Consider the following 25229-nt stretch of genomic DNA (forward strand, 5'->3'; position numbering starts at 1 on the left):
GTTAATTCATCTGGATAACAGCATTACCCAGCCCCTGAGACTGCTCTGTGGGCGTGTAACCATGGTTAGACTAAATGTGCCTGTTCTGATGCTTTCCAGACTAAGTTGAAAGGTTTATCAGGACCTTCAGGTACTAAAGCAAACATTAGATTCCCTGGCAAAAATGATCCTACAAAATTAGAGAGGCTTAGACTTACTTCTCATGAGATAAAGAAAACGATGCCTGGCTTTGGGGAAAAAAAAAACTATCTTGATCAGAAGTAATTAAAAAAAACTCATAAAGAAAAAGAGGCAAAAACATGAATCAGATCATTGATAGCAGTCTCCATTTCCTTGGCAGTCTCTGTTCTCTTCCTCCTTGGCTACCTACTCTGCTAACAGCACTGCCTGGGCCTTTAGTTCTCATTCTGGTTGGATTAATACAGGTTCCTACATCTCAAGCTACTTGGGCAATTATGTATCAATTTATTTAGTAAAATTAATAGTCCTTAGGACCAACTCTATCTCTTTAAAAATGAGTGAGTCCACTATTTGACTCATTTCACTAAGACGAGCAGGGAATATAACAGAACAGCAGACCCTAGTAGGGCCAGGGTGGTTAGCACAACTGACTCCGTGATGGAAGTGCTAATCAGGCTGTAAAACTCATTATGTAGACAATAGCACCTGCCAAAACTAAAACAAAGGCCTAACCCATCAAAGTCAATATAGTTCCGGGAAAGTCTCAAACTGTGCTGACCTTGCTTTACAGTTTCCGTAGTTCTGCTTCTGGCTAACTGTTCTTGTTTACTGAAGTATGTCAATCCAGAACACAAGTTTTGTGCTTAAAAGCTTAAGTGCTTAAAAGTTCACCCCGAGAAAGACTCCGGGCTACGCTGGAATCCCAAGCAGCCAATGAAGTTGTCAGCCAGCTAATACAGACTTTCTATTGGCTAAACCCATGTCTGAGCAGTCTGCTGTCTTGCCACAACTGCCCAACTCTGGAGGCCTCCATAAGTGGGTCAGTAAGCCTGAAAAGGGCATCAGGGCATGGAGAAGCTCAGCTTTGAAAGCTGGCAGCCTCTCTCCCTACACTTCTGCAAGCGGAGACTCCAGTTTGTTTTGTTTACAATAGTAAGTATTTTGTTACAGTCTCTTTCAGTTGGTGAACAGATACTATCTGGCAAAAAAAAATGTAGAAATAGAGAGACTCAACTTTCAAACAAATTGCTTTAAGGTGTGACCAGGCAATAAGGATGGGATTCCAGGAGAGACTTTTATCTGCCAGCAGCTCTAGAAAAATTGAGCAGCAGAAGAGGACCAGAAGAGAAGACTAACAGGAAGCTGTGGCTCTGTGCTACCTGGTAAGTACAGTCTTCTGCAGGCTCATGTTGGAGAGATGCAATGAGGATAGTGCTCCTTGGAGTTTCTGTACTGTGTGGATTTGCATATGGGATAATATGGGATTCTGTGTGGGACATAGGGACAATGATGAGTCTCTAGACAATAGGGCAACTTAAATTTTCATAGAGTTCGGTGGATTCTTGGACGGTAGGTCTTTATTTAAATGGAATAATAGGCTTTCATAGATAAGCTATTAAAGCCTTCTTAAGCAAAATTGACAGGAGAGATAAGAAGACAATACTCTGGAACTTTTAGGTTAAGCCCTATGTAGTTAAGCCCACATAGGTAGGCAATATGCAAATTTGTATAATATGACAATGGGACCAGGAAGGCGAAGGCATAGATATGTTGTCGTCTTGTTCATTGTCTTTTGTTGTTTGCAGTGTAGTAATATTTGTAAGGAATTGTTATTATTATTATTACTATTACTATTATTATTGGAGAGCCTCACATTGGCTGCTGGGATTTGAGGTTTTGTGTTAGGTTTGTGAACTTGGCAAGGCTGGAAGTAGGGTTTTCTGGGGAGGTGGGCAGCTTTTAGAGGTCGGTGTTCATTTTTCTTTTCTTCTTTTTTTAAATGGTTTATTTATTTTTATTTAATATACATTGACATTTGTCTACATGTTTGTGTTTGTGAGGGTGCCTGTTCCCTAGGAACTGAAGTTACAAACAGTTGTGAACTGCCATGTGGGTTCTGGAAATTGAACCTGGATCCTCTGAAAAAATAGCCAGTGCTCTAAACCACTGTTCTATCTCCTCAGCTCCTGGATTTCATTTTTCCATGACTGAGAAGTCACTGAGTTCTCCCAGCATTGGGGGAGATATTTAGAAAAAAAAAAAAAAAACTTGAGAAGATTTTAAAATGTATATATTTAGGCTGAGAGTTGGTACACTCCTTCCTCAGAAAGCAACCTCTTATGTTTGGGGAACTTTGCCCCTTTAGCCATCTGTCTTTCTGACCTGGTACTTCCCTCAGTTTTAGATGCTGTGGGGTGATTGTGCTTTCCACTCTCCAAAAACCCCTCCCCCAGCTTCTCCCTGGGGGAGAAGGTAAACTGTGAAGTAATAAAAAATGAGCCATGAGTCAGACAGTGTAAGAAACACATCATTCTGGGCATGGTGATGCACACCTGTAATCCCCAGAACTTGGAGAGGCAGAGGCAGGCGGATCACTGTGAGTTCAAGGCCAGCCTGGTCTACAAATGGAGTCCAAGACAGCCAAGGCTACATAGAGATGCCCTGTTTCAAATATATCATTAGATTTTTATAACAAAATTGTGAAATCTCAACAGCCTAGACATCATTGCAATCCTCTATTGAGCTCTGGGATTACATGCATAAGCTGCCATGACTGGTTCAAACTGTCATTTATTTGAGACAGGTCCTCTTATATTCCAGGCTTTCCTCAGAATTGAAGCTTTGCTGAGGATGACCCTGAACTTAAGATAATTCCTTTCCCAAAAGCTGTGTTTCCAAGCAGACATTTCCAAGCCCAGAGTATCTGATGAGGAATACCAAACTCAGGCTTCCTACTTGCTAAGTAAGCCATCTACCAGCTGAGTTATAGCCCCAGCTTCTACAGTGCTTATTTTATCATGGAGAAATCCCGGCTTGTTGACAATCACAATACTTGGGAAATAGAAGCACTAGGAGGGGTTCAAATCCAACTATGTAACATATGAGTTAGAGGCCAGCATAGGCTATTTGAGACTTTGTATACAAAATTTTTAAAAAAGACCAACCTTTTTGATCACGGCCTGTTACCCTACCTCTTTCTCTGTCTGTATGAACTTCCTTTTCTCCACCAATCTTATTTATGTGCCTGTTTGTTTGTTGATTGCAACAGGGTCTCACTGTGACCTTTGACTGGCTTGGAACTTGCTCTACAGAACAGATGGGCATGGAATTCACAGAGATCTGTATGTGTTTGCCTCCTGGTTCTTGGAGTAAGGCATGAACCGCCACCATACCTGGCTCTTTGTTGTTCATGTTGTTGTTGTTGTTATTATTATTATTATTGAGACAGGGTTTCTCTGTGTAGCCTTGGCTGTCCTGGACTCGCTTTGTAGACCAGACTGTCCTCGAACTGAACTGAGAGCAACCACCTGCCTCTGCCTCCTAGAGTACTGGTGAAGAGCTTAAGATAGCCTGAGTAGAACTCCATTTTAAAATAAAGATCTTGACTGGGAACTGAATTCAGGTACCAGGAAATATCACAGAATGTACACCTGGCAGAAAACAAAGTTAACTCTCCTAGCAACAGCCTCCAGGAAATATAACAGAATAAATGTGTCATAGAAAATAGAGACAAACTCCCTGGCAATAATCAATGGGAATCGGTTGAGAATCGGGTGGGAAAATTCTCCCCAATGTTTCAGATGTGGTTTAGAAAAATAGCCATTGTGATTATATGCCTTAGCCATTGTGATTATGTGCCTCAGAAAAGGTCACCCCGCCCTGCTAAACTTCACCCAACTCTGTAACGCCAAGGCTTGTGCCCCCCTGCTTGCTGCCATGGAAACCCCCTGCTCACAGACTTTCCCTTTAAAAATTCTGTTCACTCAGAACTCGAGGTCCCACTTCTCTACTGCTGCGCCAGTGAGACTTGGGTCCCGAGTTCGATCGCTCTCGTAATAAAGCTCTCTTGCAATTGCATCAAGTCATCTCCTGGTGGTCTCTGAGGGTCCCGTGAACCTGGCATAACACTGGGATTACAGGTATGCTCCACCATAATTACTTTTTATGTGTGTGTTTGCCAGAGACGAAAATCAGGATCTCTCTGCCACTGACCTCCAAATAGGCCATGATCCCCCAGGTAGCATATATAGGCATAAACTCCTGATCGTTCAGCCTTGGCCTCCTGTGAAGCTGCCCTAAAAGGCTTGTTCTTCCTGTTAACTCTACTAAAACAAAGAAAAACACAAACAACAAGGAAGGTTCAACTCAACAAGGTGCCACTGACCAGGAGGGAAGAGATGCAGAGAGTAGTTCTTCACACCCATGCTGGTGGTTTTTCTGGGAAACAAAGACATGACAGCCATGAAGAAGGGAGACCTGGGGGAGGGGTTGGACAGGTGATCCAGGGAGAATGTCTCAGGCATTTAAGCAGGAGTCAGTAAGGAAGGAGAAACGGTGAGAAGAGCCAAGGCAGAACAACACCCGGACAAAGACCTGAGGAGACGAATAGGAAAGAAAGCCCACAGGGCTGTGGAACAGGTGGTCAGGACAGCAAATCTGAGCCCCAGGCAAGGACAGGACAACTGCAATTTTGGGAAAAAAAAAAAAAAACTCTCGGTAAGTGTAGAAGAATTTTAATTCAGAATATGGCTGCTCTGGCAAGAGATCACATCCAAAGAACTTCTAGGTCTGTGTGATCCTGCTTGAATACAGATACTTTTAATCCAGGAGACAGAGGCTAGCAGATCTCTGAGTTCAAGGTCAGCCTGGTATAGAGCAAATTTCAGGTAAAGAAAAGCTTGTGTCCGGGCGTGGTGGTACACACCCTCAATCCCAGCACTCAAGAGACAAAGGCATGCAGATCTCTGAGTTCTAGATAGTTCTGTTCAGTCAGTTCAGTTGAGTCTGTGAGTTGAGAGGCAGCAAGTGGAAGTTAAGCCTGTGTCGGTTCAGTTCCTAGAATTCAGAGACAGTTTTATCTGGAGAGTTTTACAGAGGCAGGTTGAAGAGAGAACAGGCTAGACACAGATAAAGACAAAATTATCCAAAGACGGAGAAAGAACCAGAAGATTAGAAGAGATTGCTAGAATTGATTTGCGGCCAAGAGAGAAGCCAGTTTGAGTCATTCATCTTGAAGAGGAGTTTGAGCCAGAAGAGGTGAGTTGAACCAGCCAGCCAGAGTTCAGAAAGAAAAAGAAAGAGTGAGCTTATTCAGAGTAAGTCTCAGAGGCTGAAAACATTTTCCTAGGCCTAGGTAAGACTGCATGGAGGCTAGACGCTTCCATTACTAGGCCCTGGTTTCCAGACAGAAGCAGTAAGCCTCCAAGACAGCAATTACCTTAGGAGAACAAAAGTTACTTTCACAGTTGAGGAACTGGGCTCCCTGCTCCTTGAGAGAGCTGTGAGCCAGGGTTGTGACTGGGACATGACATGGTCTGGTTATGCATTTGCCATTTGTCTCATTGTTGTGTAGTTATCTGTTGGTTGTTCACTTTCCCATGTAAGATGCTTGCACAAATCTGGATACTTTAAACCCCTATTATGCTAAATCATACACCTCCATTCCCAGTTTATTAGGGATAACTGCAATGGAAACTATTTTCAAAACTCCTTATTGACATTGGAATCTGGCCTGGTCTTAGGCTGTAGTGAAACTAGAATGAAGACATTTTGACTTCCAAATGAATAAGGCCTGTTTTAATTCTGTGAGGGCCACTTTGGCGTTTGCTCTCCTGTCTGTTGACAGTGCCAGTGCAGCCAGCCCTTGAGCCATGAGGTGGCTCACAGATAAAGGTGCTTGCCACCAATCCTGAGTTGAACTCCTGGGGCCTGTATTATAGAAGGAGAAAACCTACTCCACAGAGTTGTCCTCAGACCACACGTGTGCCCTGGCAGGTTCATGTACTGCCTAGAACTTTAAATATGTAACTTTCAAATATTAGAAAAAAGAAAATGCAACTCTTATTCCAAAGGAAACAAGTAGTAGTGATTCTGAACTAAACTAGAGTGACCAAGGTTCAGTAATATGATGGAGGCTAGTTTGTCTTTAATGAATATCATATTCCACTATGGAAGAGATTATGGAATATTTTATAATACCATAAAAATAAGCCATAAATCAATGCATTTTCCAAGTATGGGCCTCATCAGAACACAGATTTCTCTCTCTCTTTCTCTCTCTCTCTCTCTTTCTCTCTCTCTTTCTCTTTTTTCTATCTCTCTGTCTGTCTCTGTCTCTTCTTATTTTTGAGACAGGCCGGGTTTCTTTGTGTAGCCTTGGTTGTCCTGTAACTCACTCTGTAGACCAGACTGGCATTGACTCAGAGATCTGCTTGCCTTTGCCTCCATAGAGCTGGGATTAAAAGTTTGTACTACCACAGCTCTGTCAGAAATCTCTTTTATAGATGAGATGTCCTAAAATTCTTAGCTTTATGATTAGTGGAAGCTAGCTGTGTGAAAATGTCACAGTACATTTCAGAATTTGTCCCTGATTGTCAGGAGGGTGTTAGCTGAGATACAGTAGTTGGTAGTAAATGGCTACTGAGGAGGACTGAAGAGAATTGATGCCATTTATGGTTTCTGAAGTACAGCTTTCCATCCCTCCATAGTCTCTGTGCTTGATGCTCTCAGGCATGGATTCTACAGGGAACTACAACTCAAACTCTAATAGCTGAGATGGATTCATATGTTTCTTTCAGATATGTGGAAACAAGAATAAAAGAATTCCTAGCAACCAGAAACATGCTTTACTCCATGGTAGATCTCATCTATTGCTCAGTTGGATTCCAGAATGTGGAGGTTGCCTTTGGGGCCATGGAAAACTATTAACCATCAGTGTCTGTTCTTTTCATCTTATGAGTAAATGGGCCATAGGATACTCTGTACTCTGTGGGATGGCTCAGTGACAGTGAGCTGTGCCAAAAAGCCAACTGGGTGAGACAGAGAATACCCATGTACATGAACCTTCCTCAATAGAACTCTAAAGGGACAGGATGGTTGGTGTCATGTTCTGCCAACTATTTGTAAAAAAAAAAGTAAAATAGTTGTGTCTCATGTGGGTTTTTTATGTTCTACAGTTGTCCAATGTCCATTAAAATTCCCAGTGTTTGGCCATCAGTTTGCAGCATTAGTTTTCTGATCTCTTCTAAGTGCAGAGGCTGTTAGTGAAATAGTGTGTGGCTCCAGGAATGAATACTAAACTCATGGAGGCTTCAAGAAAGCTATTACTGTCTTTTTAAGACTGGCAACAGGTTACATTTCCTCTCTGAGAGAAAGTCAGAGAATCTTCAAACCAGAAATGGAGTTAATGAAGTACTAGTCAGGATTACTCATGGTTTTATGGTTGAGCAATTAAGAAGCAAAAGCTGAAATCTAGAAGTTGGAATCTGAAGACATGTAACATCCTCCATAAATGGGCTTAAAAGTAGCTGCCCTAAGGTTTCCATGAGGATTTGCTGCTGTGAGTAAATAGCCCAGTGTCTCCTTCACAGCAGATTCTCTGGAAAGCTGAGCAAACATTAGTGCTATTTTACCTAGGAGGATATCTAGGCATGGAGGGTCTCTGTGAATGGAAGGTTTGGATCTGTACCCAGTGCTTTTCTAGGTATCTCTAGACATCCCTCAGGAAGATGTGGTTTCAGTCACTGTGTGTTGCACCATGAGAGATGCTTTACAGTCTCACTCAGTCCATCTTGCTACTGATAAACTTGATTGAGATTTAGGGACCATCCACTGGTGCACTGAGCAGAAACAGCTTTGTGTCCACCAGGGGGCAAGTGCATCTTTGCCATCAGGAGTTTGGTCTTGGCTTAGAGTTCTATCAAGGGAGCACACTCTGCCTTCAGTTTTCTCTGCTGCCATAGTTGTTTTAACCAGAAGTGATATAGATGGCTATATGTGAGGAAGATCTGGAAAAAAGAGTGTGTTTGGGAGGACAGGGTGTTCTAGAACAGAGACCTATGTGATTCATACAGTCAGAATGGAGAATCTGCTCAGACATACAATCCCGAGTGTCACAGCTAACCCAAGTGTCTTGTCCTTGTCCATCAGGTCAATAGCATGATGCATCCTCAAGTCTTCCTCTTAAGCCTCATACTCCTTCTTCCAGGTAAGGGAGCAGATGAGCTGGGGATGCTGAGGAGGGAGAAGAGATGACAATCCTTGAACTTTTTTGATTATGGGCTATGTAGTGAGAAGAGAACCAGGACAAATTGTAGCTCCAAAGAACTTGTGTGACCTGTATGAATTTCAAAACAGCTAAATAAACGTGATCCACAGGAATACGTGGAGCAAGGGGGTAAAACACATGCCTGCATGTGATAGAAAAGTAATGGTGGTTGTAAGTGCATGCATGTGATAGTCAAAGGTTAATAAAAAGTCAGAAACAGTGTTTTTCATCCATGGTGGCTGGTCAAAGTCAGCCTTCATTATTGGTTCTCCTCCTGCCTGGGGGCTGCTTCACAAAGTCAGGAGGAGCAGAAGATGAGAAGAGTGTCTGGAATGGCTGATGAGAATGGTACAGGGATCACACATGCTGGAACCAGCAGGTAGCTGCTTCAACTTTAATTCCAAAGAAAAAAGGTTAAATACTCCTAGGGAAGTGGAGGGGGGAGGGGGGGCGGGCTCCAAGAATAGGTGTACATAATTGGTTGGAATAGGCATTTCAGGGATGCTTGATTTGCATTATACAGAACCCTCCTATCTTAGGAACAGATTGTCAGTACCTAATTAACATAGGTGCAGGGAGGGGAGAGCTAGCCGGGAGCTGTGTCAAAGGCCTCACATCTAGTATGGTTAGGGAAGTCTGTGTCTAAAGACACTCTCCAGATGGAGTCACGCCAGGGGACCCTGCTGAGGAGAGGGAGTTCTATCTTTAGAGCCCCTGAGCTCCTAATGACTATCTGGTCCAGGCAAGAACTGCAACCCCAACCAGCAGGGTGCCTCCAACACTTCATTACTCTTCTTTTGGTTTGTCAGAGCAGGGTTTCTCTGTGGGGCCTTAGCTGTCCTGAACTTGCATTGTAGACTAGCTTGGCCTCCAACTCACAGATATTTGTCTGCCTCTGCCTCCCCGAGTGCTAGGATAAAAGGTATGCACCACCATACCTGGCTTTTCTTTTTTTTGGCATTACACTGTTTTGTGCCTTTTTCTTTATTTAAACAACTTTAAATTATGTACCTTAAAACACTCTAATTAAAAATATTCCATTAAAAAGACAAAAGAAGACACAGCATAGTTGTCTTTGAGACAGAGTCTAAGTTATTGGATACTGGTCTCAGACTCTGTAGCTAGCTGAGAATCACCTCAAACTTTTTGATCCTCCTGCCTACACCTCCCAGGAGTTCAGATCATTGGTGAGAAATAAAATATATTTCTATGGCTTAATTAAAATAGCATGTACTTTATTTGTGATCCTAAGAAAGGTATTTGGCAAAATCACTTATGAGTGTCCCAGTAGGGAATATACTTATTTAATACAACAAGGAACATGCTTCCTCAGATTGTGTGCTATACCCACAGCCTAGGCCTGCGTGTAAGTGATTAGTGAATCTCACAGTTCACTCTTTTGTTCTTTGTTGCTTAATTTTTGTTTCCTGCTCTGGGGAATCCAACACAGGGGCTAGCATAGGCTAGCCAAGCACAGTATCCTTATAGCCTCAAAATTAGGGCCACTGTGGAAGGTATTGGTATTAGGTATTTATTTCATCATTTCCATAAGAATTATATTTAATTACTTAAGTTTTAAAAATTGCATCAAGCTATTGATTGCATATTCTCTGTGTTGTCTTTACAAGTGGATCTGCGTTCATTTCTGGAATGTCACCAACTTATAAGAACAGACTGTTGTTTACTGGATTTATTTGTTTGTTTCATTTTAGTTTTTGTAAAAGGCTAATCAAAAAGTCCAGACTAAGCCTTATCCCTTAAAACCCTTTGTGAAACACCACTTTGAAGTTGCTAAAGTTCTGCCTTGAAGCCAACAACGCTATAAACAATGCTTTAGCTCTACTATTTATGTATTTATTTATTTAACCATTTACAGCCTGATCCCAGCCTCCTCCCTCATCTTTTCCCAGTCCCACCCTCCCCTCCCCTCCTCTCCTCCCATTTTCTCCACTCCTTCTTCTCAGAGAAAGGGAGACCCCAAGGGGTGCTAACCCCCCCCCCAGGCATTTAAGTAGCAGCAGGATTAAATGCATACTCTACCACTAAGGCCTGATAAGGCAGTCCAGCTAGGGTGAAAGGGAGTCAAAGGGAGTCACCAGAGTCAGAGATAGCCCCTACTCCCCTTGTTAGGGATCACATGATGGCCAAGCTATACATCTTTCACATCTACTACATTTATGCAGGGGGTCTAGATCCAGCCCATGCATGCTCTTTGGTTGGTGGTTCCATCTCTGTGGGTCCCTATGGGCCTAGGTTAGTTTACTCTGTAGGTCTTCTTGCGGTGTCCTCCAACTCCTCCTCCCTCAATTCTTCTTCCCACTCTTCCAGAAAACTCCCTGAGCTCTGCCTATTCTTTGGCTGTGGGTCACTGAATCTGTTTCCATCAGCTGCTGGATGAAACCTCTTGGGAGACAGTTATGCTAGGCTCCTGTCTACAAGCATAGCAGAGCCTCATTAAGAGTAACAGGGGCTGGCTCTCTCTCATGGGGTGGGTCTCAAGTTGGGCCAGTCATTGATTGGCCATTCCCTCAATCTCTGTTCCATTTTTATTCCTACACTTCTTGTTGGCAAGACAATTTTGGGTCGAAGGTTTTATGGGTAGGTTGCTGCCCCCATCTCATTACTGGAAGTCCCAGCTGGCTACAGGAGGTGGCCACTTCAGCTCCTTAATCTTCACTGCTAGAAGTCTCAGCTAGGGTCACCCCCATAGACTCCTAAGAGCTTACCCTGTCCTAGAAATGCCCACCATTGACAAACTTCTGTTCTCTCCCAGTCTTCATCCCCACTCTTCCCATACCTGTTCCCCACACTGCCTCTCAAGCAGATCCCTCCAGCTCTCTCCTTCAGATGTCTATTTTATTTCTCCTTTTGAGTGAGATTCAAGCCTCATCACTTGGGCCCTCCTAGGCTTCTTTGGGTGTGTGGATTATACCATGCTTATCCACTTATAAGTGAGTACATGTGCTCTTCGATTAGGAGAGATGAGAAGAGTCAGTACTTTCATTGTCTGTAGCACTGTGGAACACAAGATGGTTTGAGACAGGATCTTCAGAGCTTAGGCCTGTCCTGAACTCATTAGTTAGCTGAGCTAGCCCTGGATTCCTTATCTTCCTGCTTCTACTTCCCAAGTTCTGGGAATACAAGGAAGTTCTGGGTATATGAATGTTATCCACATTCCCAGCTTCTGAAATAAGAAGTTTGAAAAGTTTGAAAATGAAACAGGGGTCCATGCTTATTTCCCAGCACTCAGGACTCAGAGGTATGAGGATTGAGATTGTGTGTCCAAAAGAAACCCACACCCTGAAGAAGAAAAAGAAGAAAAGAAGCAGTGTGACTATCATACCACAAAATAAGTGGTTTTATTGACAAATGTATCCCCTAAGTAATCACACTGAGGAAGAATATGCTAAGAGAAAGTGTTTAGTTTTTCAGACATGGTTTCTCTGGGTAATAGCCCTGAATGATCTGGACTCACATTGTAGACCAAGCCGGCCTGAAATTCAAAAAGATCCGCCTGCCTCCGCCTCCCAAGTGCTGGGATTACAGGTGTGCACCACCATGCCCAGTCTTCAAGTGGACCTTTAGCCACAGGATTTGGGAGGTAGAGGCAGCAGAGCTGTGGGAGTTTGAGTCAGCCTGCCTTATGCTGGAAGTTGCAGGCAGCCGAGGCTACAAAGTGAGACCCTTGTTCAAGAAACAAACTAGTAGCAAAGAAAATTAAGTTGCAAGCCGCTACCTCCCCAGTGCACCTACATATACCACACGGAGACACACAGGAACACAGACACACACACATACACACACACCAATGATAAGGAAGGGCGGAGCTGCATAGCGCTTGCCTCCCTAAGAAAGTTTTAGGGTAATATTACATACTAATTCTTCATTTTTTTCCCCCTCTCCCTTTTAAAAAATCACAGGCGCTGTGGAAACTTACGAAGTAGTGAAGGGGATTGTGGGCCACCCTGCCACACTTCCATGTACTTACTCAACAGTTCATGGAGTCACAACCACATGTTGGGGCAGAGGGGAATGTCAATATTTTTATTGTGCAAGAACACTTATCTGGACCAATGGACACCGCGTCACCTATCAGAGCAGCAACCGATACCAGCTAAAGGGGAACATGTTGGAAGGAAATGTGTCCTTGACTATAGAAAACCCTGTTCAGAGTGACAGTGGTCCCTATTGCTGTATAGTGGAGATTCCTGGATCTTTCAGTTATGAGACCATTTCGTTAGAAGTTATGCCAGGTAAGCTTTCTTTGTTTATTTCTTGCAAGTGATTGGAGTCCAGTGTTTGCTAAAAATTTCTCTTTTCCTGTAACAAGGAGACAGAAGGTCCTTATGAACATGTTTGTGATTAAACGCTTGCTTTTGATTTTTCTTAAAAGACATAATCTCATGCATGTCATGTCCTGAGAATACAGACAAGTACCACCAAAACCAGCCTTAAATATTCTCCTTTGAGTAACAGAAACAACTTTATTTGCTTGGATGAGGTCCTAGGATCAACCTTAATTCGAGAACAGCATCCATGTCCTAACTGCACTTGGGACAGAAATGTTTGGTCATGAAACTGTGCCCACTTTGATCCTGAAACACTGTGTATTTGATGCTGAGTATATTTGACCTTAAAAACTGCCTCTTTTCCACCATTATATCTTAGGACATTAAAATACCCTTCTCAGCATTTTAAAATTGTAACAGTTCTAACCTAAAAGCAGGCAATTCAGGTGCTGCTGCTCAGATGAGGTGGCTTCAACAATGGTCAGCTGACCTCTTCCTTTTTCCTTCCTTTATTTATTTATTTTTTGAAACAGGATTTCTCTGTGTAGCCCTGACTCTCCAGGATCTTGTTCTGTAGGCTAAGCTAGCTGAGCTCAAACTCAAGAGATATGCCTGGCTGCCTCCTGAGAGCTGAGATTAAAGATGGGCCACCACCTCTGGGCTTTACCTTTTCCTTCTTGTAAATGTCCTAGTTTTCTTGCATTGACTAAAAGAGTGGATTCATGAGGACTTCCTTGCTTCCTGTGTTCTTCCTAATCTGCTTTTACTAAGGCCTTACACTGACAATAGGAATCAGCACTAACCTCTCTATGTGTCTTTAAGTTGAGACCATTATTGTGTGGTTTCTCAGCTTCTAGACTTCATTATTCATTTATTTATTCATTTATTTTTCTGTTTAATTTGATTTTTAAACTGTTTTTGTTACTGTGTATGTTCAGAAAATGTGTGTGGTGAAAATAGCATGATGGATTTCTCAGAGGGCAAACTACATAGGGTTTCTCTGTGTAGCCTTGGCTATTCTGGAACTCGGTATGTAGATGCAGCTGGCCTCAAACTCACAGAGAACCACATGGCTCTGCCTCCCAAGTGCTGGGATGAAAGGCATGTGCCACCCCCACCCCTGCAGAGGGCAAGCTTATGGAGTTGGTATGAGTTTTGTATGAGTTCTAGGGTTTTAAGTCAAATGTTCAGGCTTGCCAGTCAAATGCCTCTACATATTGAACCATTTTTTTCTGGCTCCCTGTTTATTGATTGACTGATCTTATTTATTTATTTATTTATTTATTTATTTATCTATCTATTTATTTATTTATTTTGAGCCTGGGCCTTTCTTTATAAATCAGAATGACCAGGGATTTCTTGCCCATGCCTTAGCCTCCTCAGTGTTAGGATTACAGGAATTTGCCACCACACCTTGTTATGGTGAGGTCCATTCTGACAGAACAAACAGCTGACTTGGAGAATTATGCCTGGAAGGGACTATAGGGAAGCCAGAAAATGCTGGTTACAGAAGTGCGCAAAGAATGATGGAGGAGGCAGCCCTGGGGGAAGAGACAAAAATGTCTGAGTGCCTTTTCACAGTTGTGAAATTATATTTCTTACTGACTAAAGCTTAATGACTCTGTCCTCCATGGGTATTCGCTCTTTGAGAATAAACCCACATTTATGTACATACACACTACACACACACACACACAAAGAGAGAGAGAAGAGAGAAAGAGGGAGGGAGAAGAAGAAGGAGGGAGAGGAAGACAGGGAGGGAGGGAGAGAGAGAGAAATAGATCTAAAAACAATGCCATAGGGAATGCATTGAAATTTGTCAAGCTTGCCTGAAAATTTAGGTTCTGTCTCGTCTCTACAACTCCAAACAAGCAATAATAACAAAATAGGGGCTGAGGCTGTACCTTGGGAAGGCGCTTGTCTAGCACACATTTCTGCATAAATCCCTGGGGTTAAAGTCCCAGCACCAGAAAGTGGATGGGAATAACATCACAGCATAAAATTATTGATTTCATACAGCTTAATTTTATACAGCTTAGAAATTGGCTAACAGCTCAGTGCTTACAAAGCCACTCCGTGAGCCCACAGCGAGCTGGCATTTGTTTTGTCTTTGTATTTTCTCATGGTCTAAAAACACTGAGTTCCTCCTCAGCTGTCCCAGGACCCTCGTCAGAGCAAGCAGAGAAAGCCCTTGAGCCGGTTGCTTCTTTCCTGGGTTTTGTTCTCATAGTGACCTTCTGACTGGATTTTTGCATGCTTGCCTTTCTTTCCACTTCAAAACTGTATACTGTCCAGGCAGGGTTTGTATTGTGCTGAATCTTCTGCCAATGCATTAGATTGGATCAGCCAGCTAGAGCCTAGGGCCAGAACAGGTTATAAACGGACCCACTCACTGGTGTGAATAGATTTATTCCAGCACAGCCACACTCACTCTTTTCTGTGTTGTCAACAGTGATTCTTTTTTTAATTATATATATATAATTAAAAAAGAATCATTAATATATATATTAATTATATATATATATATAATTTATACAACCCTCTGCCTGCATGTGTCTCTACCCACTGGAAGAGGGCACCAGACCTCATTATAAATGGTTATGAGCCACCATGTGGTTGCTGAAAATTCAGTACCATGAAACTATCATGTGTAGGATTCTCCACTTTGTAATCTTTAAACAATATATGCGAGTTGTAGGCATGTGAATTCTACATCAACCTATGTTCATACTTGTACCCCACCCTTAAGATACTATCTTTGTGCAAATACTAAGAAAGATTTTTATTCTGAAACTTCTGGTACCAAGCACTTTTTGATAAAGAACATTCGCCTTGTTTCTCTTAGATCGAAAGGAACCATAGAAGACAGTGTCCACTCTCTACACAAGTGTGCAGATTGCTTTGTGTTAGGCCTTGTGTGGGATGTACATGCTGAGATGCAGGGCTGTATGGTGTGTCCTCTCAGGACGGACTGAAATGAGTGTGCTGTGTCTGGAAACTGAGGATCTGACATTTGTCATTCATAACGTGTTTCCATGGGAACATGGGCTCTGTTAACATTCATGGTCTCAGTACAGCCTGTGGCTGAGCCTGTCTCCACTGTCCTGGACTGCCACATCCTAGCTGGTCAGCGACAAAGAACAGAAGTTCAGGAGAGGAGCCTCTGCCTGGGACAGCCTCTCATGGGTGCTACAGCAGAAACTTCTGTCTCTTCTTGCTCCACTGATCCTTGTTTCATCTTGATTTTCAAATCCAGAAATTCTCACAAGTCATCCAACAAGACCCACAACTACAACAAGACCCACAACTACAACAAGACCCATGACTATTTCAACAAGACCCCCAACTACTACAAGACCCCCAACTACTACAAGACCCCCGACTTTTTCAACAAGACCCACGCATGTACCAACATCAATCAGAGTCTCTACCTCTACTCCTCCAACACTAGCTCACACGCAAACTGAACCAGGTAAACCCATGTGTAACAGGGTGAGAGTCCTTATAGGAGGTGGTCAGACACACAGAGACTGTGTCAAGTCAGAAGTGTAATGCCAGTGAAGAGTTCTGAACTTGGTCCCAAACAACAGCTTGACAGGATCTCTGATTTTCCAATCCTAAGCTCCACTCCTTTTCTGCTCTGTAAGAGGCTGATGATGGAGTACTCTCATCTCTCTTTATCAGATTCCCAGGGATTCACTACTAGCCAGACAGGTGGATCATTGCTCTAGAATAACTGATGAGGCCATGGGAATCTGGCCCAGCTGGGCATAACTTTCTGATGAAAAAAAAAAAAAAGTAGGGACCAACTGAGAACTAGGGTCAGGGTAGGTACACTCTGGACCCTTCACATCCTTTCTCAGATTGTGCCATCCAGCTGAGGTCATAGTTCAGTGAAGCAAACATTTAGTGTTTCCTGAGCACCAGGCAGCATACGATAAGCTATATGATGCAGTGTTTAATTTTCAGAAAGCTATGTCTGATATAGCTGGGACCTGTTCCTATTTTATAGTCACAGGAACTGACAGAGTCAGAAAGTTCATGGTGGAAGTTATGAAGACAGAAAGTGAGTAGGATGACTTAAGGATGGGGAAAAGTTACAGGACATGGTGGAGCATGTCTGTAATTCCAGCACTCAGGAAGGCAAAGGCAAGTGGATCTCTGTGAGTTTGAGGTCAGCTTGATCTACAAAGCAAGTCCAGGACAGCCAAGGCTACACAAAGAAGCCCTGTCTCAAAAAAAAAAAAAAAAAGGTGAGGAAAAGTTTGTCATCCTGAAGGCAAGTTCAGGTTCATGCCTTCTACATTTAGGAGTGAAAAGACAGCTGTTTAGAGAGGTTCTCAAAGCAGAAGGCACACAACCTTTTTTTTTTTTTTTTTTTTTCTGATGAGAGGTTGATTTCCCTCACCTCTCATTGGTCTTCAGGTGCTTTCAAGCATCAGGACCCTGAAGGACTGGACTACAGACTAAGTTTGCAGAGGCTCTAGGTTATAACTGTGATTTTAAAGCACAGGATTTGTGAGAAAATCCACTTTGTTCCAGGCAGCTGCACACACTATACAACTGTGAGGATCTCTCAGGATTGACAGAGCTTTTCAATAGTTTTTGGTACTTTGGAGGTTGGGCTCATGGGCTGAGTTTGGAGAACATAGATAAGTTACTGACTTCATTAAAAATAGAAGTATAGTTGTGTCCATAAGACCTCTTGGTGTTGGTATTAGTGTAATCTTATTTTTCTATTGTTAGTTTCCTGAAGATTACAGTTGAGGCTTGAAGTGTCCAACCCAGAGAGAAGGCCAAACTCTGGTGACTCTAAGAAAAGGACGCAGATCTTCACACCCACTTCTTGTGCTCCTCTTAGCTGTCCCAAATTCTATTCATGGAATATAGAATGTGAGATTGTAAGGACTGTGGAGAAAAGTGACCCAGGCAGGGGAAACAAGTTAAGCTCATTACGTCTTTCACCAAGAACTAAATGTGTGACCTGTGGGTATCTAATATTTGTGTTGTCCTATTTTTAATTCAGAAGGACAGTCACATCCTCTTCCATGTTTGAGTGTGAGGGTAAAACAGGACAGAGGTGCAGAGCAGGAGGCTGTTGTTCAGATGGAAGGATCAGGTAGAAGTGAGGCAGGGGATCCAGAAAGGGCCATGAGGAAACTCAGGTTGAGGAATTCCTGTTTGGCCACCAGCAAATTATTCTAAGACCCTGTGTTGTTATGAGAGGAGAAGCATTTATATAGGACTCAGAGAGAGTCAAGTTTCTCAGCTCTTCATTCATGGGGAAAATGTAGGGACTCCAGGAGGAGAAAGGAAATCATAGGCTTCACTAGAAAGTTCCATGTGGAAGCCTTTGGTGAGAAGTGGAAGATAAGTCAGATAACAGGAAATCATTCTTAGTAAAGGAATCAGTAGGGGAGAGGAGAGCATGTCTCAATCAGTCACTTACTCAATCAACCAACCGGGAAGTAAACAAGTTAAAAATAGAGAGAGAGAGCAAGGAAGAAAGGAGAATTCCACAAGGCAAGGCAGGCTGCAGGATAGGAGTCTTCATTAGAATGATACTGCTACCTTGACAAGAACTCAGAGGTGAAATTGTACATCTATCACAATGTTCAGAGAGCCCATATCACTAGAAAGAAGCGTGAATAATCTTGACCTTGAATAAGGCTTGCAGTGAAGAGGGTAGTGAGAAACTCCCAGGCACCTTTTCTAGAAAGTGGAATGCCCCTTGGCTTTATGCATCATAATCTTAACTGAGTGTCCTATTCTCCATATGTTAATATGGAGAATATTAACACTATATGTTCCAGAGAAGTTCAGTCTAGAATAGAAAGCATGAAATACATCTGAATAGGATAAAGTTGTCATACTTGCTTAGGGTAGTGAAACAATTACAGACAGTGGCCATCTTGGATACGTTTCTAAGAGAAGCCAGCAGATGCAGAAGTGGAAAGGAGGGAGACATTCCTGCTTAGGAAGGTTGGGGGAGGTACTGTGGAATGGAGACGGTAGGTTTTGGGTTAAGTGTTTCTATTTCCCTTGGTCAAGGCCAACCTCCTTCTCAGCTGAAACAGTTCTTTCATTGTTGTCATTCCAGAAACCACATTTACTCCATATGAGACAACAGCTGAGGTGACAGAAACCCCATCCTATATCCCTACAGGTAAGTATGTTTACCTTCCTGAACCTCTTGGATGGTCTAGATCTTGGTAAAGCTGGTGTTGAAGAGCCCACACTCTCTGCCACAAGAGAGATCTGACACTGAAAGCGGTGGCAAGGGCAGAGGCCGAGTTCCATGCTACTCCTCACAGCAGCCTGAAAGGATCCCTTCTTCATGGGACCCTCCATTCAGGCCTAACTAGACAGTGGGGATTCTTTGATGAAAAGAATGTCAGGGAGAGCCAATGTGATGGAGAGTGGGAGGTTTATCAATAGATATTTAGCACAGATCCTAAGCACAGTGGTCATTAAGAAGAGAGATGTTTAGCAAAGCAGTAGGACACACTGGGGCATGCAAATGGGCTTCTCCACGAGGAGCTCAGTGGGCTTCTGTACATTACATATGTTGGTGGCTCTCAAACTGAATCTCTGGAGCTTTCCCAGAAGTGCCCCTTCTTCCCTCCCCCAATACAGCTGTTTGTTTTGAAATAATGCTCCAAGATGTCATTCACAGTCACTACATCTATATTTAATATATTTTCTATATTTAAATAATCTTCCTTCATAACAATGTTGTCGCGTACCTTTCTGAGGGATATTTGTTTACATTTAGGAATGAGAGCGAAGGGCAAGGCTCGACCTCATATGAACTTGAACAAGCGTGACTTGTTTATTGCATCCGCTGACATGGTTTGAGATGCTGCCTAAACCTAGTCACTACCTCTGGCTCCTTGAAAGGGCTCTCACACTGAGTAAAATGTAAACACAGTAAGGTGGGAACTGAGGAGGGTCAAGGTTGTCCATCTGTGTTCGTGCAGTTGTTAGGGACTTCCATGTGTGGACACTGTGTGTGTGTGTGTGTGTGTGTGTGTGTTGCCCACAGAGATGTTTGTCATTTGCTAAAATTAGAAACATAACCACAGGGTGCAGTGGTGCACGCCTGTAATCCCAGCACTCTGGGAGGCAGAGGCAGGCAGATCTCTGAGTTTGAGACCAGCCTGGTGTACAAAGTGTGACAGCCAAGGGTTACACAGAGGAACCCTTACCTGATGTTTGCTTCTTCACCTGTAAATGCAGATGAGGGGATCTTTGTCAGGATGTTATGTCCTTCTATATGCCAGATACTCAGTGGGAAGAGGATTCTGTGTTTCATTCATAGACACATAGAAATGATGAAAACAATATATTTCTTGTTACAAAATAGACATTTTAAAAAATAATCTGAATAACTAAATGTTCCAAACTTGCTGCTCAGTGACACTCCTGCCAAATTAAGTCCTAACCTTCACAGGGTAAAAGACACACCGACTTTGTGGATATTATTTACAGATGTATTAAAGATCTAAATTCTTGTATTTGTTATTAATTTTTTCTTTTTGTTGAGCAGATTGGAATAACACTGTGACATCCACAGATGACTCTTGGAATTATAGCACTGTAAGTATTATTCCTCCCAAACTTATTAACCATGTTCCCTTATAAATCTTCCCTGAAGCGCTTTTTATTTAAGGATTGTATCTTTAAAAATAGTTCACAGACATTTGCATCAAAAAAGAAGAAAAGAAAAAGAGTCAGATAGAGTGGTATATTCCTTGTTCTTAGAACTCAGGAAGTTCATACAAAATAAAAAGTTGGAGGCCAACCTAGACCACTAGGTAACTTGGGCTACAAGGTGAGACCCGGTCTCAAAAACGGTACACAAATAAATTTATAATCATATAAAATAAAGAAATTAAAATGAAGAATTTGACACTTACTATGGATGTTTGAAATCAAGGAAGCCCTACTATTGTTTTCCTACCCTCTGACCACTCTCTGTACCCACTGGTGATTTTTTTCCACAAACAAACCTACCTATAAGGCATTAAGGTCTTAGATATTCTTAATTTTGCATGATTTTCTGTAGACTTTTTGTATACCAAACTTGAGAAAAACTTACAGCACTCCACTTGCAAGATTCTTGCCAGAGTTCTATCTCTACAAGTAGAGGAGATACATTTATCAATTGAGTTTTTTTTCCTCTTGGCTCCAGGAAGAAACAAGGTTTGTTTTAGTACATGTAAGTAACATAGGAGAAATGGGTGTTAAGGCAAGAAAAAAGTCAGATATGAAGTGGTGAGGATTATTTGACCATTGAAAACAGCAGAGTCTTTGCTGGCATGTACAAGGCCTTGGGTTTGAACTGCCCAAAACCCAACAACAGCAAATTCAAGGCAAGGTGGAGATATCTACATATGGACAAATGGCCTTATGCCTTAGCTATTGACAGTCAAAACATAATATGCAAACACTGATAGTAACTTTCTTTTGTTCGTTTTTTGAGACAGGGTCTCATGTAGTCCAACTGACCTTGAACTTACTGGATAGCTCAGGATAACCCTGAACTCCTGATCCTGCTGCCTCCAACTCCCAAGTACTGAAATTATAGGTGTGGGTCCCACCATAACTGCCCCTTCCTTGGAGATATCATTTCATTTTGTAGCTCAGGCTGTCCTAGAACTCCCAATCTTCCTGCCTCAGCCAACTGAGGACTGGGGTTACAGGCCTGTGTTACCTTGCCCAGTCTGATACTAAGAAAGATGATGACTTATTTGACATTAGCAGCCAGTGGTCTGGCAGATATGGGGAAAAAAATCTCTATATACTAGTTTATTATTAATGTTGCTAAGAGACCAGACTTATGGTTAGGTATAAAACCAACCAGCAGTGCCTACTGAGATTGTTCTTGCCCTCAGTCACCTGTGACAGTCATGGTTCATAGCAAGGAGGAAAAAAATAGTTAAGTTCAAAATTAGTAGCAGAGTCTGACCTTTGACGTTGTCAGGCTCTCTGTAGATTCATCGAAAACAATTCAGAGCAGCACACAGCTTTGTTTTCAAGGTGTTTGTTGGTTTGCTTGTTTGAGACAGAATCTCATGTAGCTCAAGTTGGCCTTGAAATTGCTATGTAACTGGAAAGGGTCTTGAACTCCCAACCCTCCACAGGCTCTGAGATTAAGGTGTGCACCCCATGCCTTGAATCAGTACATAAACTTCATGAATTCTAGCTCATGCAAAGACTGAACAAAATTCGGGAAGATGAATGAGAAAGGATAGGCATTGCGGCCATTCATAATCAGGAAAATGTTATGAAGTAGAGGTTCACGTGGGCATGGTGGACAGCCCTGTGATCCAAGCACTCAGGAGGTGGAGGCAGGGGAATCAACATCATTTTCAGTGCTGACCACTTGGCACTGGATTTTTATAAAGATGTGGAGTCTTGAATTGCAGTCACAAGATAAGCAGGGTCTGTGATGAAAGACCAGATCCAGGAGCTGAGGACACCGAGAGCAAATTAACTTAGAGATGAGCTATATTTTTTCTCTTTTAATTTCATGAAATGCTGCATTTAGGGAATATCCTACTGACTAGGAAAGTAGACATCATTGCAAACAGGATGTATAAACATTAAGCATGTGGTTAGAATTTTGACTGAGGTGTACACATGTGATCTCCTCGAGCAACATGGAAGACCTTTCCATCATCATCAAAGACACCTTGAATTCACGTGTTTCTGAGTTCCGCTGCCCAGTACCAGCTCACAACCTTGGGTCTTAATTGCATGTTCCAGCCCATCCACAGGCCAGTATGCTGAAGGTCTAAGTTTAAGGCCTAGAATATGTTTTCTGTTCCTCTCCCTTGGTGCCTCTTTTGTTTACTGCTGTTTCATTATCACTGTTACCCTACTTATTGTTTCCTCAGGAAGCGATCCCTATGCCAAAGTCAAAGAGGAACATGACTAAGTGCTTCTATGTTGGCATCTCCATTGCTGCTCTGGTGCTGCTGCTGCTGCTTCTGAGCACCGTGGCTATCACCAGTAAGTGATTTCACGACTGTCTTCAGGGAAGGAGAATCAGGGTTGCAGTCCCTCTATCTTTAAGCAAGTGCACATGCCACAGGGGTTTTGAATTCTCATGAGTTCTATATCTTCAGATCCAAGACACACATGGTAAGTCCTCTACTCCCCAAGGGTTGTGTTAGGACCTACAAAGCACTGCAGGTGACTTCTGGTACTTGGTGAGAGCTCCCTGATCTTAAACCATTGCTACTCTGTCTCCAAAGACCCTATTCTGTAAAGCAAGCTCTGGAGGCAGAAGCTGGTGGATCTTTTTGAGTTCAAAGCAAGCCTGGTCTACAGAGTGAGTTCTATGGCAGCGGAAGCTACACAAAAAACCCTGTCTCAGAGAAAAAAAAAAATCAAGAATATTCCTGTCAAACTTCATGATGCCTCCTCTAATTATTTACAATTTGTTTATCTGAAATGATTATTTAAGCTGGCTCTAGTGGCAAGTGCCTGTTATGCCAACATTACAAGTCTGTCATTAGCTTGGGCCACAGACCAGATGCTGTCTAAAAGGGAGACTTATTTAGAACTTGAGTAAAATTCCACAAGTGTGTGTCTTTCCTTAGTCCAAAACTGTTTATTCTCCCCTCACGGACTTGTTCTCTTGCAGCCTGTTAGAAAAATCTAGGCTTCTTTGTTGTTCCTTTTATGATCAGTGATTTACCAGTGTCATTCTAGCAAATTAGGCTAGGTGGGTGAAAATACCAAACAGTGAATAAGACGATCTTCTTGTGCAGTTCAAGAAGGCTACCAGGGGGTGGCTCAATTAGAAGCAGAAACAATATCCTTGATTAGAAGAAAATATCATGAGTGTTTCTGATGACATGCTCGATTTTCCTTTCAACTTCTCTCACGGCCTCTCACCCCAATGTAGGGCACGTGCTTATGAAAAAGAAGTCGAGGTCTCTAAGGTAAGCCGTCATGGATTATACTGATTCTTTTTGAACAATCTTGAGAATTGCCCTAACTGCTTCTGAAAATGGGAAGAAAATAGTCCTTTTAGTTGGAAGAACACAGCATCTGTCTCTGTATATATCTCTCATTTCTGTGTTCTATTATGCAAACAATTTGAAGGGTTCCAACATGAGCTTCTTTTTTTTAAATTATTTTTTTCTTTAGTTATTCTAATGCCTACTAAACAAATGCTTCTACAGCTTAATACCAAGGCCCTGTGTGGTGCTGGTCACTGTTGCAGTTTCTGTGCACGGGGCTCCCTGAGGAGTCCTGAGTACACATCATAACTGAAAGCTCTGCTCAGACCTGACAGGTGACCATTTCTTTCTTTAAACCCTCCCTCTTCACCCTCTCTGCAGTTTGGTTGCCTTCCCTGCCGCTAAGATTGGAGCTTTGCAGAGCACAGTGGTCATGCAAGCCAGAGGTGAAGCCAGGATCTACATTATTGAAGACAGTCGATACCTTGTGGAATGAGCCCCAGCGGCCTTCTGAGGGGCCTTCTGCCTTAGACCGCAGAGACTGTAACAGCATCGCACAGCGTCAAACATCTGTTACAGCTCCAGTACAATTTGCTGTGTCAGTTCTGTCAGCTAGAGTGGAGAGGGTGACGCTGAGCTGTGTGTACTCAAAAAACTCAAGGCTCACATCATCCTAAGTCAACACTGCCTCAGCCCCCTGGGGTGCTGGATCTTGGTCCACATTGCCAGTGCTGTTCTACAGAGTTCTGGGAAACGAGTATGTGTCTAACTGTTCTTGTTTGCCTGCTTGCTGGCTGGCTGGCTTTTGTAAATTCTGATTGTGGAAAGTTGCCTTCTGAGTTTGCCAAATGTGGCTTTCCTCGTGTGTTCTAAAAATGATTGTGTTTGCCCGGTACAGTGATGCACGCCTGTAATCCCAGCACTCTGTGAGTTTGAGACCAGCCTGGTCTACAGAGTGAGTTCAGGACAGCCAAGGCGACAGAGAAATCCTGTCTTTAAAAACAAACAAATAAACAAATAAAGAAAGATGATTGTGTTTGATCTTCAGTGTTTTCTTTCTCTTAAATTTGCAGCAACTGTACATCAAACCAGGGCTTTAGCAATGATAGCTCAGATTTGCAGCTTTTCTAGAGAGGTTAGTCAAGATCAGCCTGAGTCCTAGAGTGGTGAGGCCACTAGATGGCGCCACCCACTCCCACACTCTCCTTGCTGCATCTCTCATCCCTGCCTGGTAGCTGCAGGGCTGAGCTTTTGGTGCCTGCTCTCTAATCTTCCTAGTGATTTAATCCAGTTCACCCGTGTCCTGTGAGCCTACACGCAATAAGGTGAAGATATCTGGCCCACATGAACTTGAAAAAAACAAATGTCCAACTGTTGGGCAGAGTGCATGGAATCTTATGAAAGAAGTGGGAAGTAGTAAGATCTGGAGGGGACAGGAACCCCACAAGGAGAGTAACAGAATCAAAAAATTTGAGCACAGGGGTCTTTCCTGAGACTGATAGTTCAACCAAGGACCATTCATGGAGATAACCTAGAACCCCTGCACAGATGTAGCCCATGGCAGTTCAGTGTCCAAGTAAGTTCCATAGTAATGGGAACAGGGACTGTCTCGGACATAATCTGATTGGCCTGCTCTTTGATCACCTCCCCTTGAGGGGGGAGCAGCCTTACCAAGCCACAGAGGAAGACAATTCAGCCACTCCTGATAAGACCTGATAGATTAGGATCAGAAGGAAG

At 42.8% G+C, this 25229-nt stretch overlaps 1 protein-coding gene across 1 annotated transcript; it reads left to right on the plus strand.

The window, feature by feature from the left end:
• Positions 1 to 977: 977 nt before the first annotated feature.
• On the plus strand, positions 978 to 24534 carry LOC110554053 (hepatitis A virus cellular receptor 1 homolog). Its single transcript, XM_021646415.2, has 10 exons — positions 978 to 1113; positions 1217 to 1343; positions 8110 to 8167; positions 12148 to 12480; positions 15773 to 15988; positions 18617 to 18682; positions 20066 to 20115; positions 22419 to 22533; positions 23435 to 23471; positions 23874 to 24534. The coding sequence occupies exons 3-10, from the start codon at positions 8119 to 8121 to the stop codon at positions 23986 to 23988; spliced, it is 981 nt and encodes a 326-aa protein (XP_021502090.1). The 5' UTR covers positions 978 to 1113; positions 1217 to 1343; positions 8110 to 8118; the 3' UTR covers positions 23989 to 24534.
• The last annotated feature ends 695 nt before the right edge of the window (positions 24535 to 25229 follow it).

This window comes from Meriones unguiculatus, chromosome 11, assembly GCF_030254825.1.
Source record: "Meriones unguiculatus strain TT.TT164.6M chromosome 11, Bangor_MerUng_6.1, whole genome shotgun sequence".
Lineage (NCBI taxonomy): Eukaryota > Metazoa > Chordata > Mammalia > Rodentia > Muridae > Meriones > Meriones unguiculatus.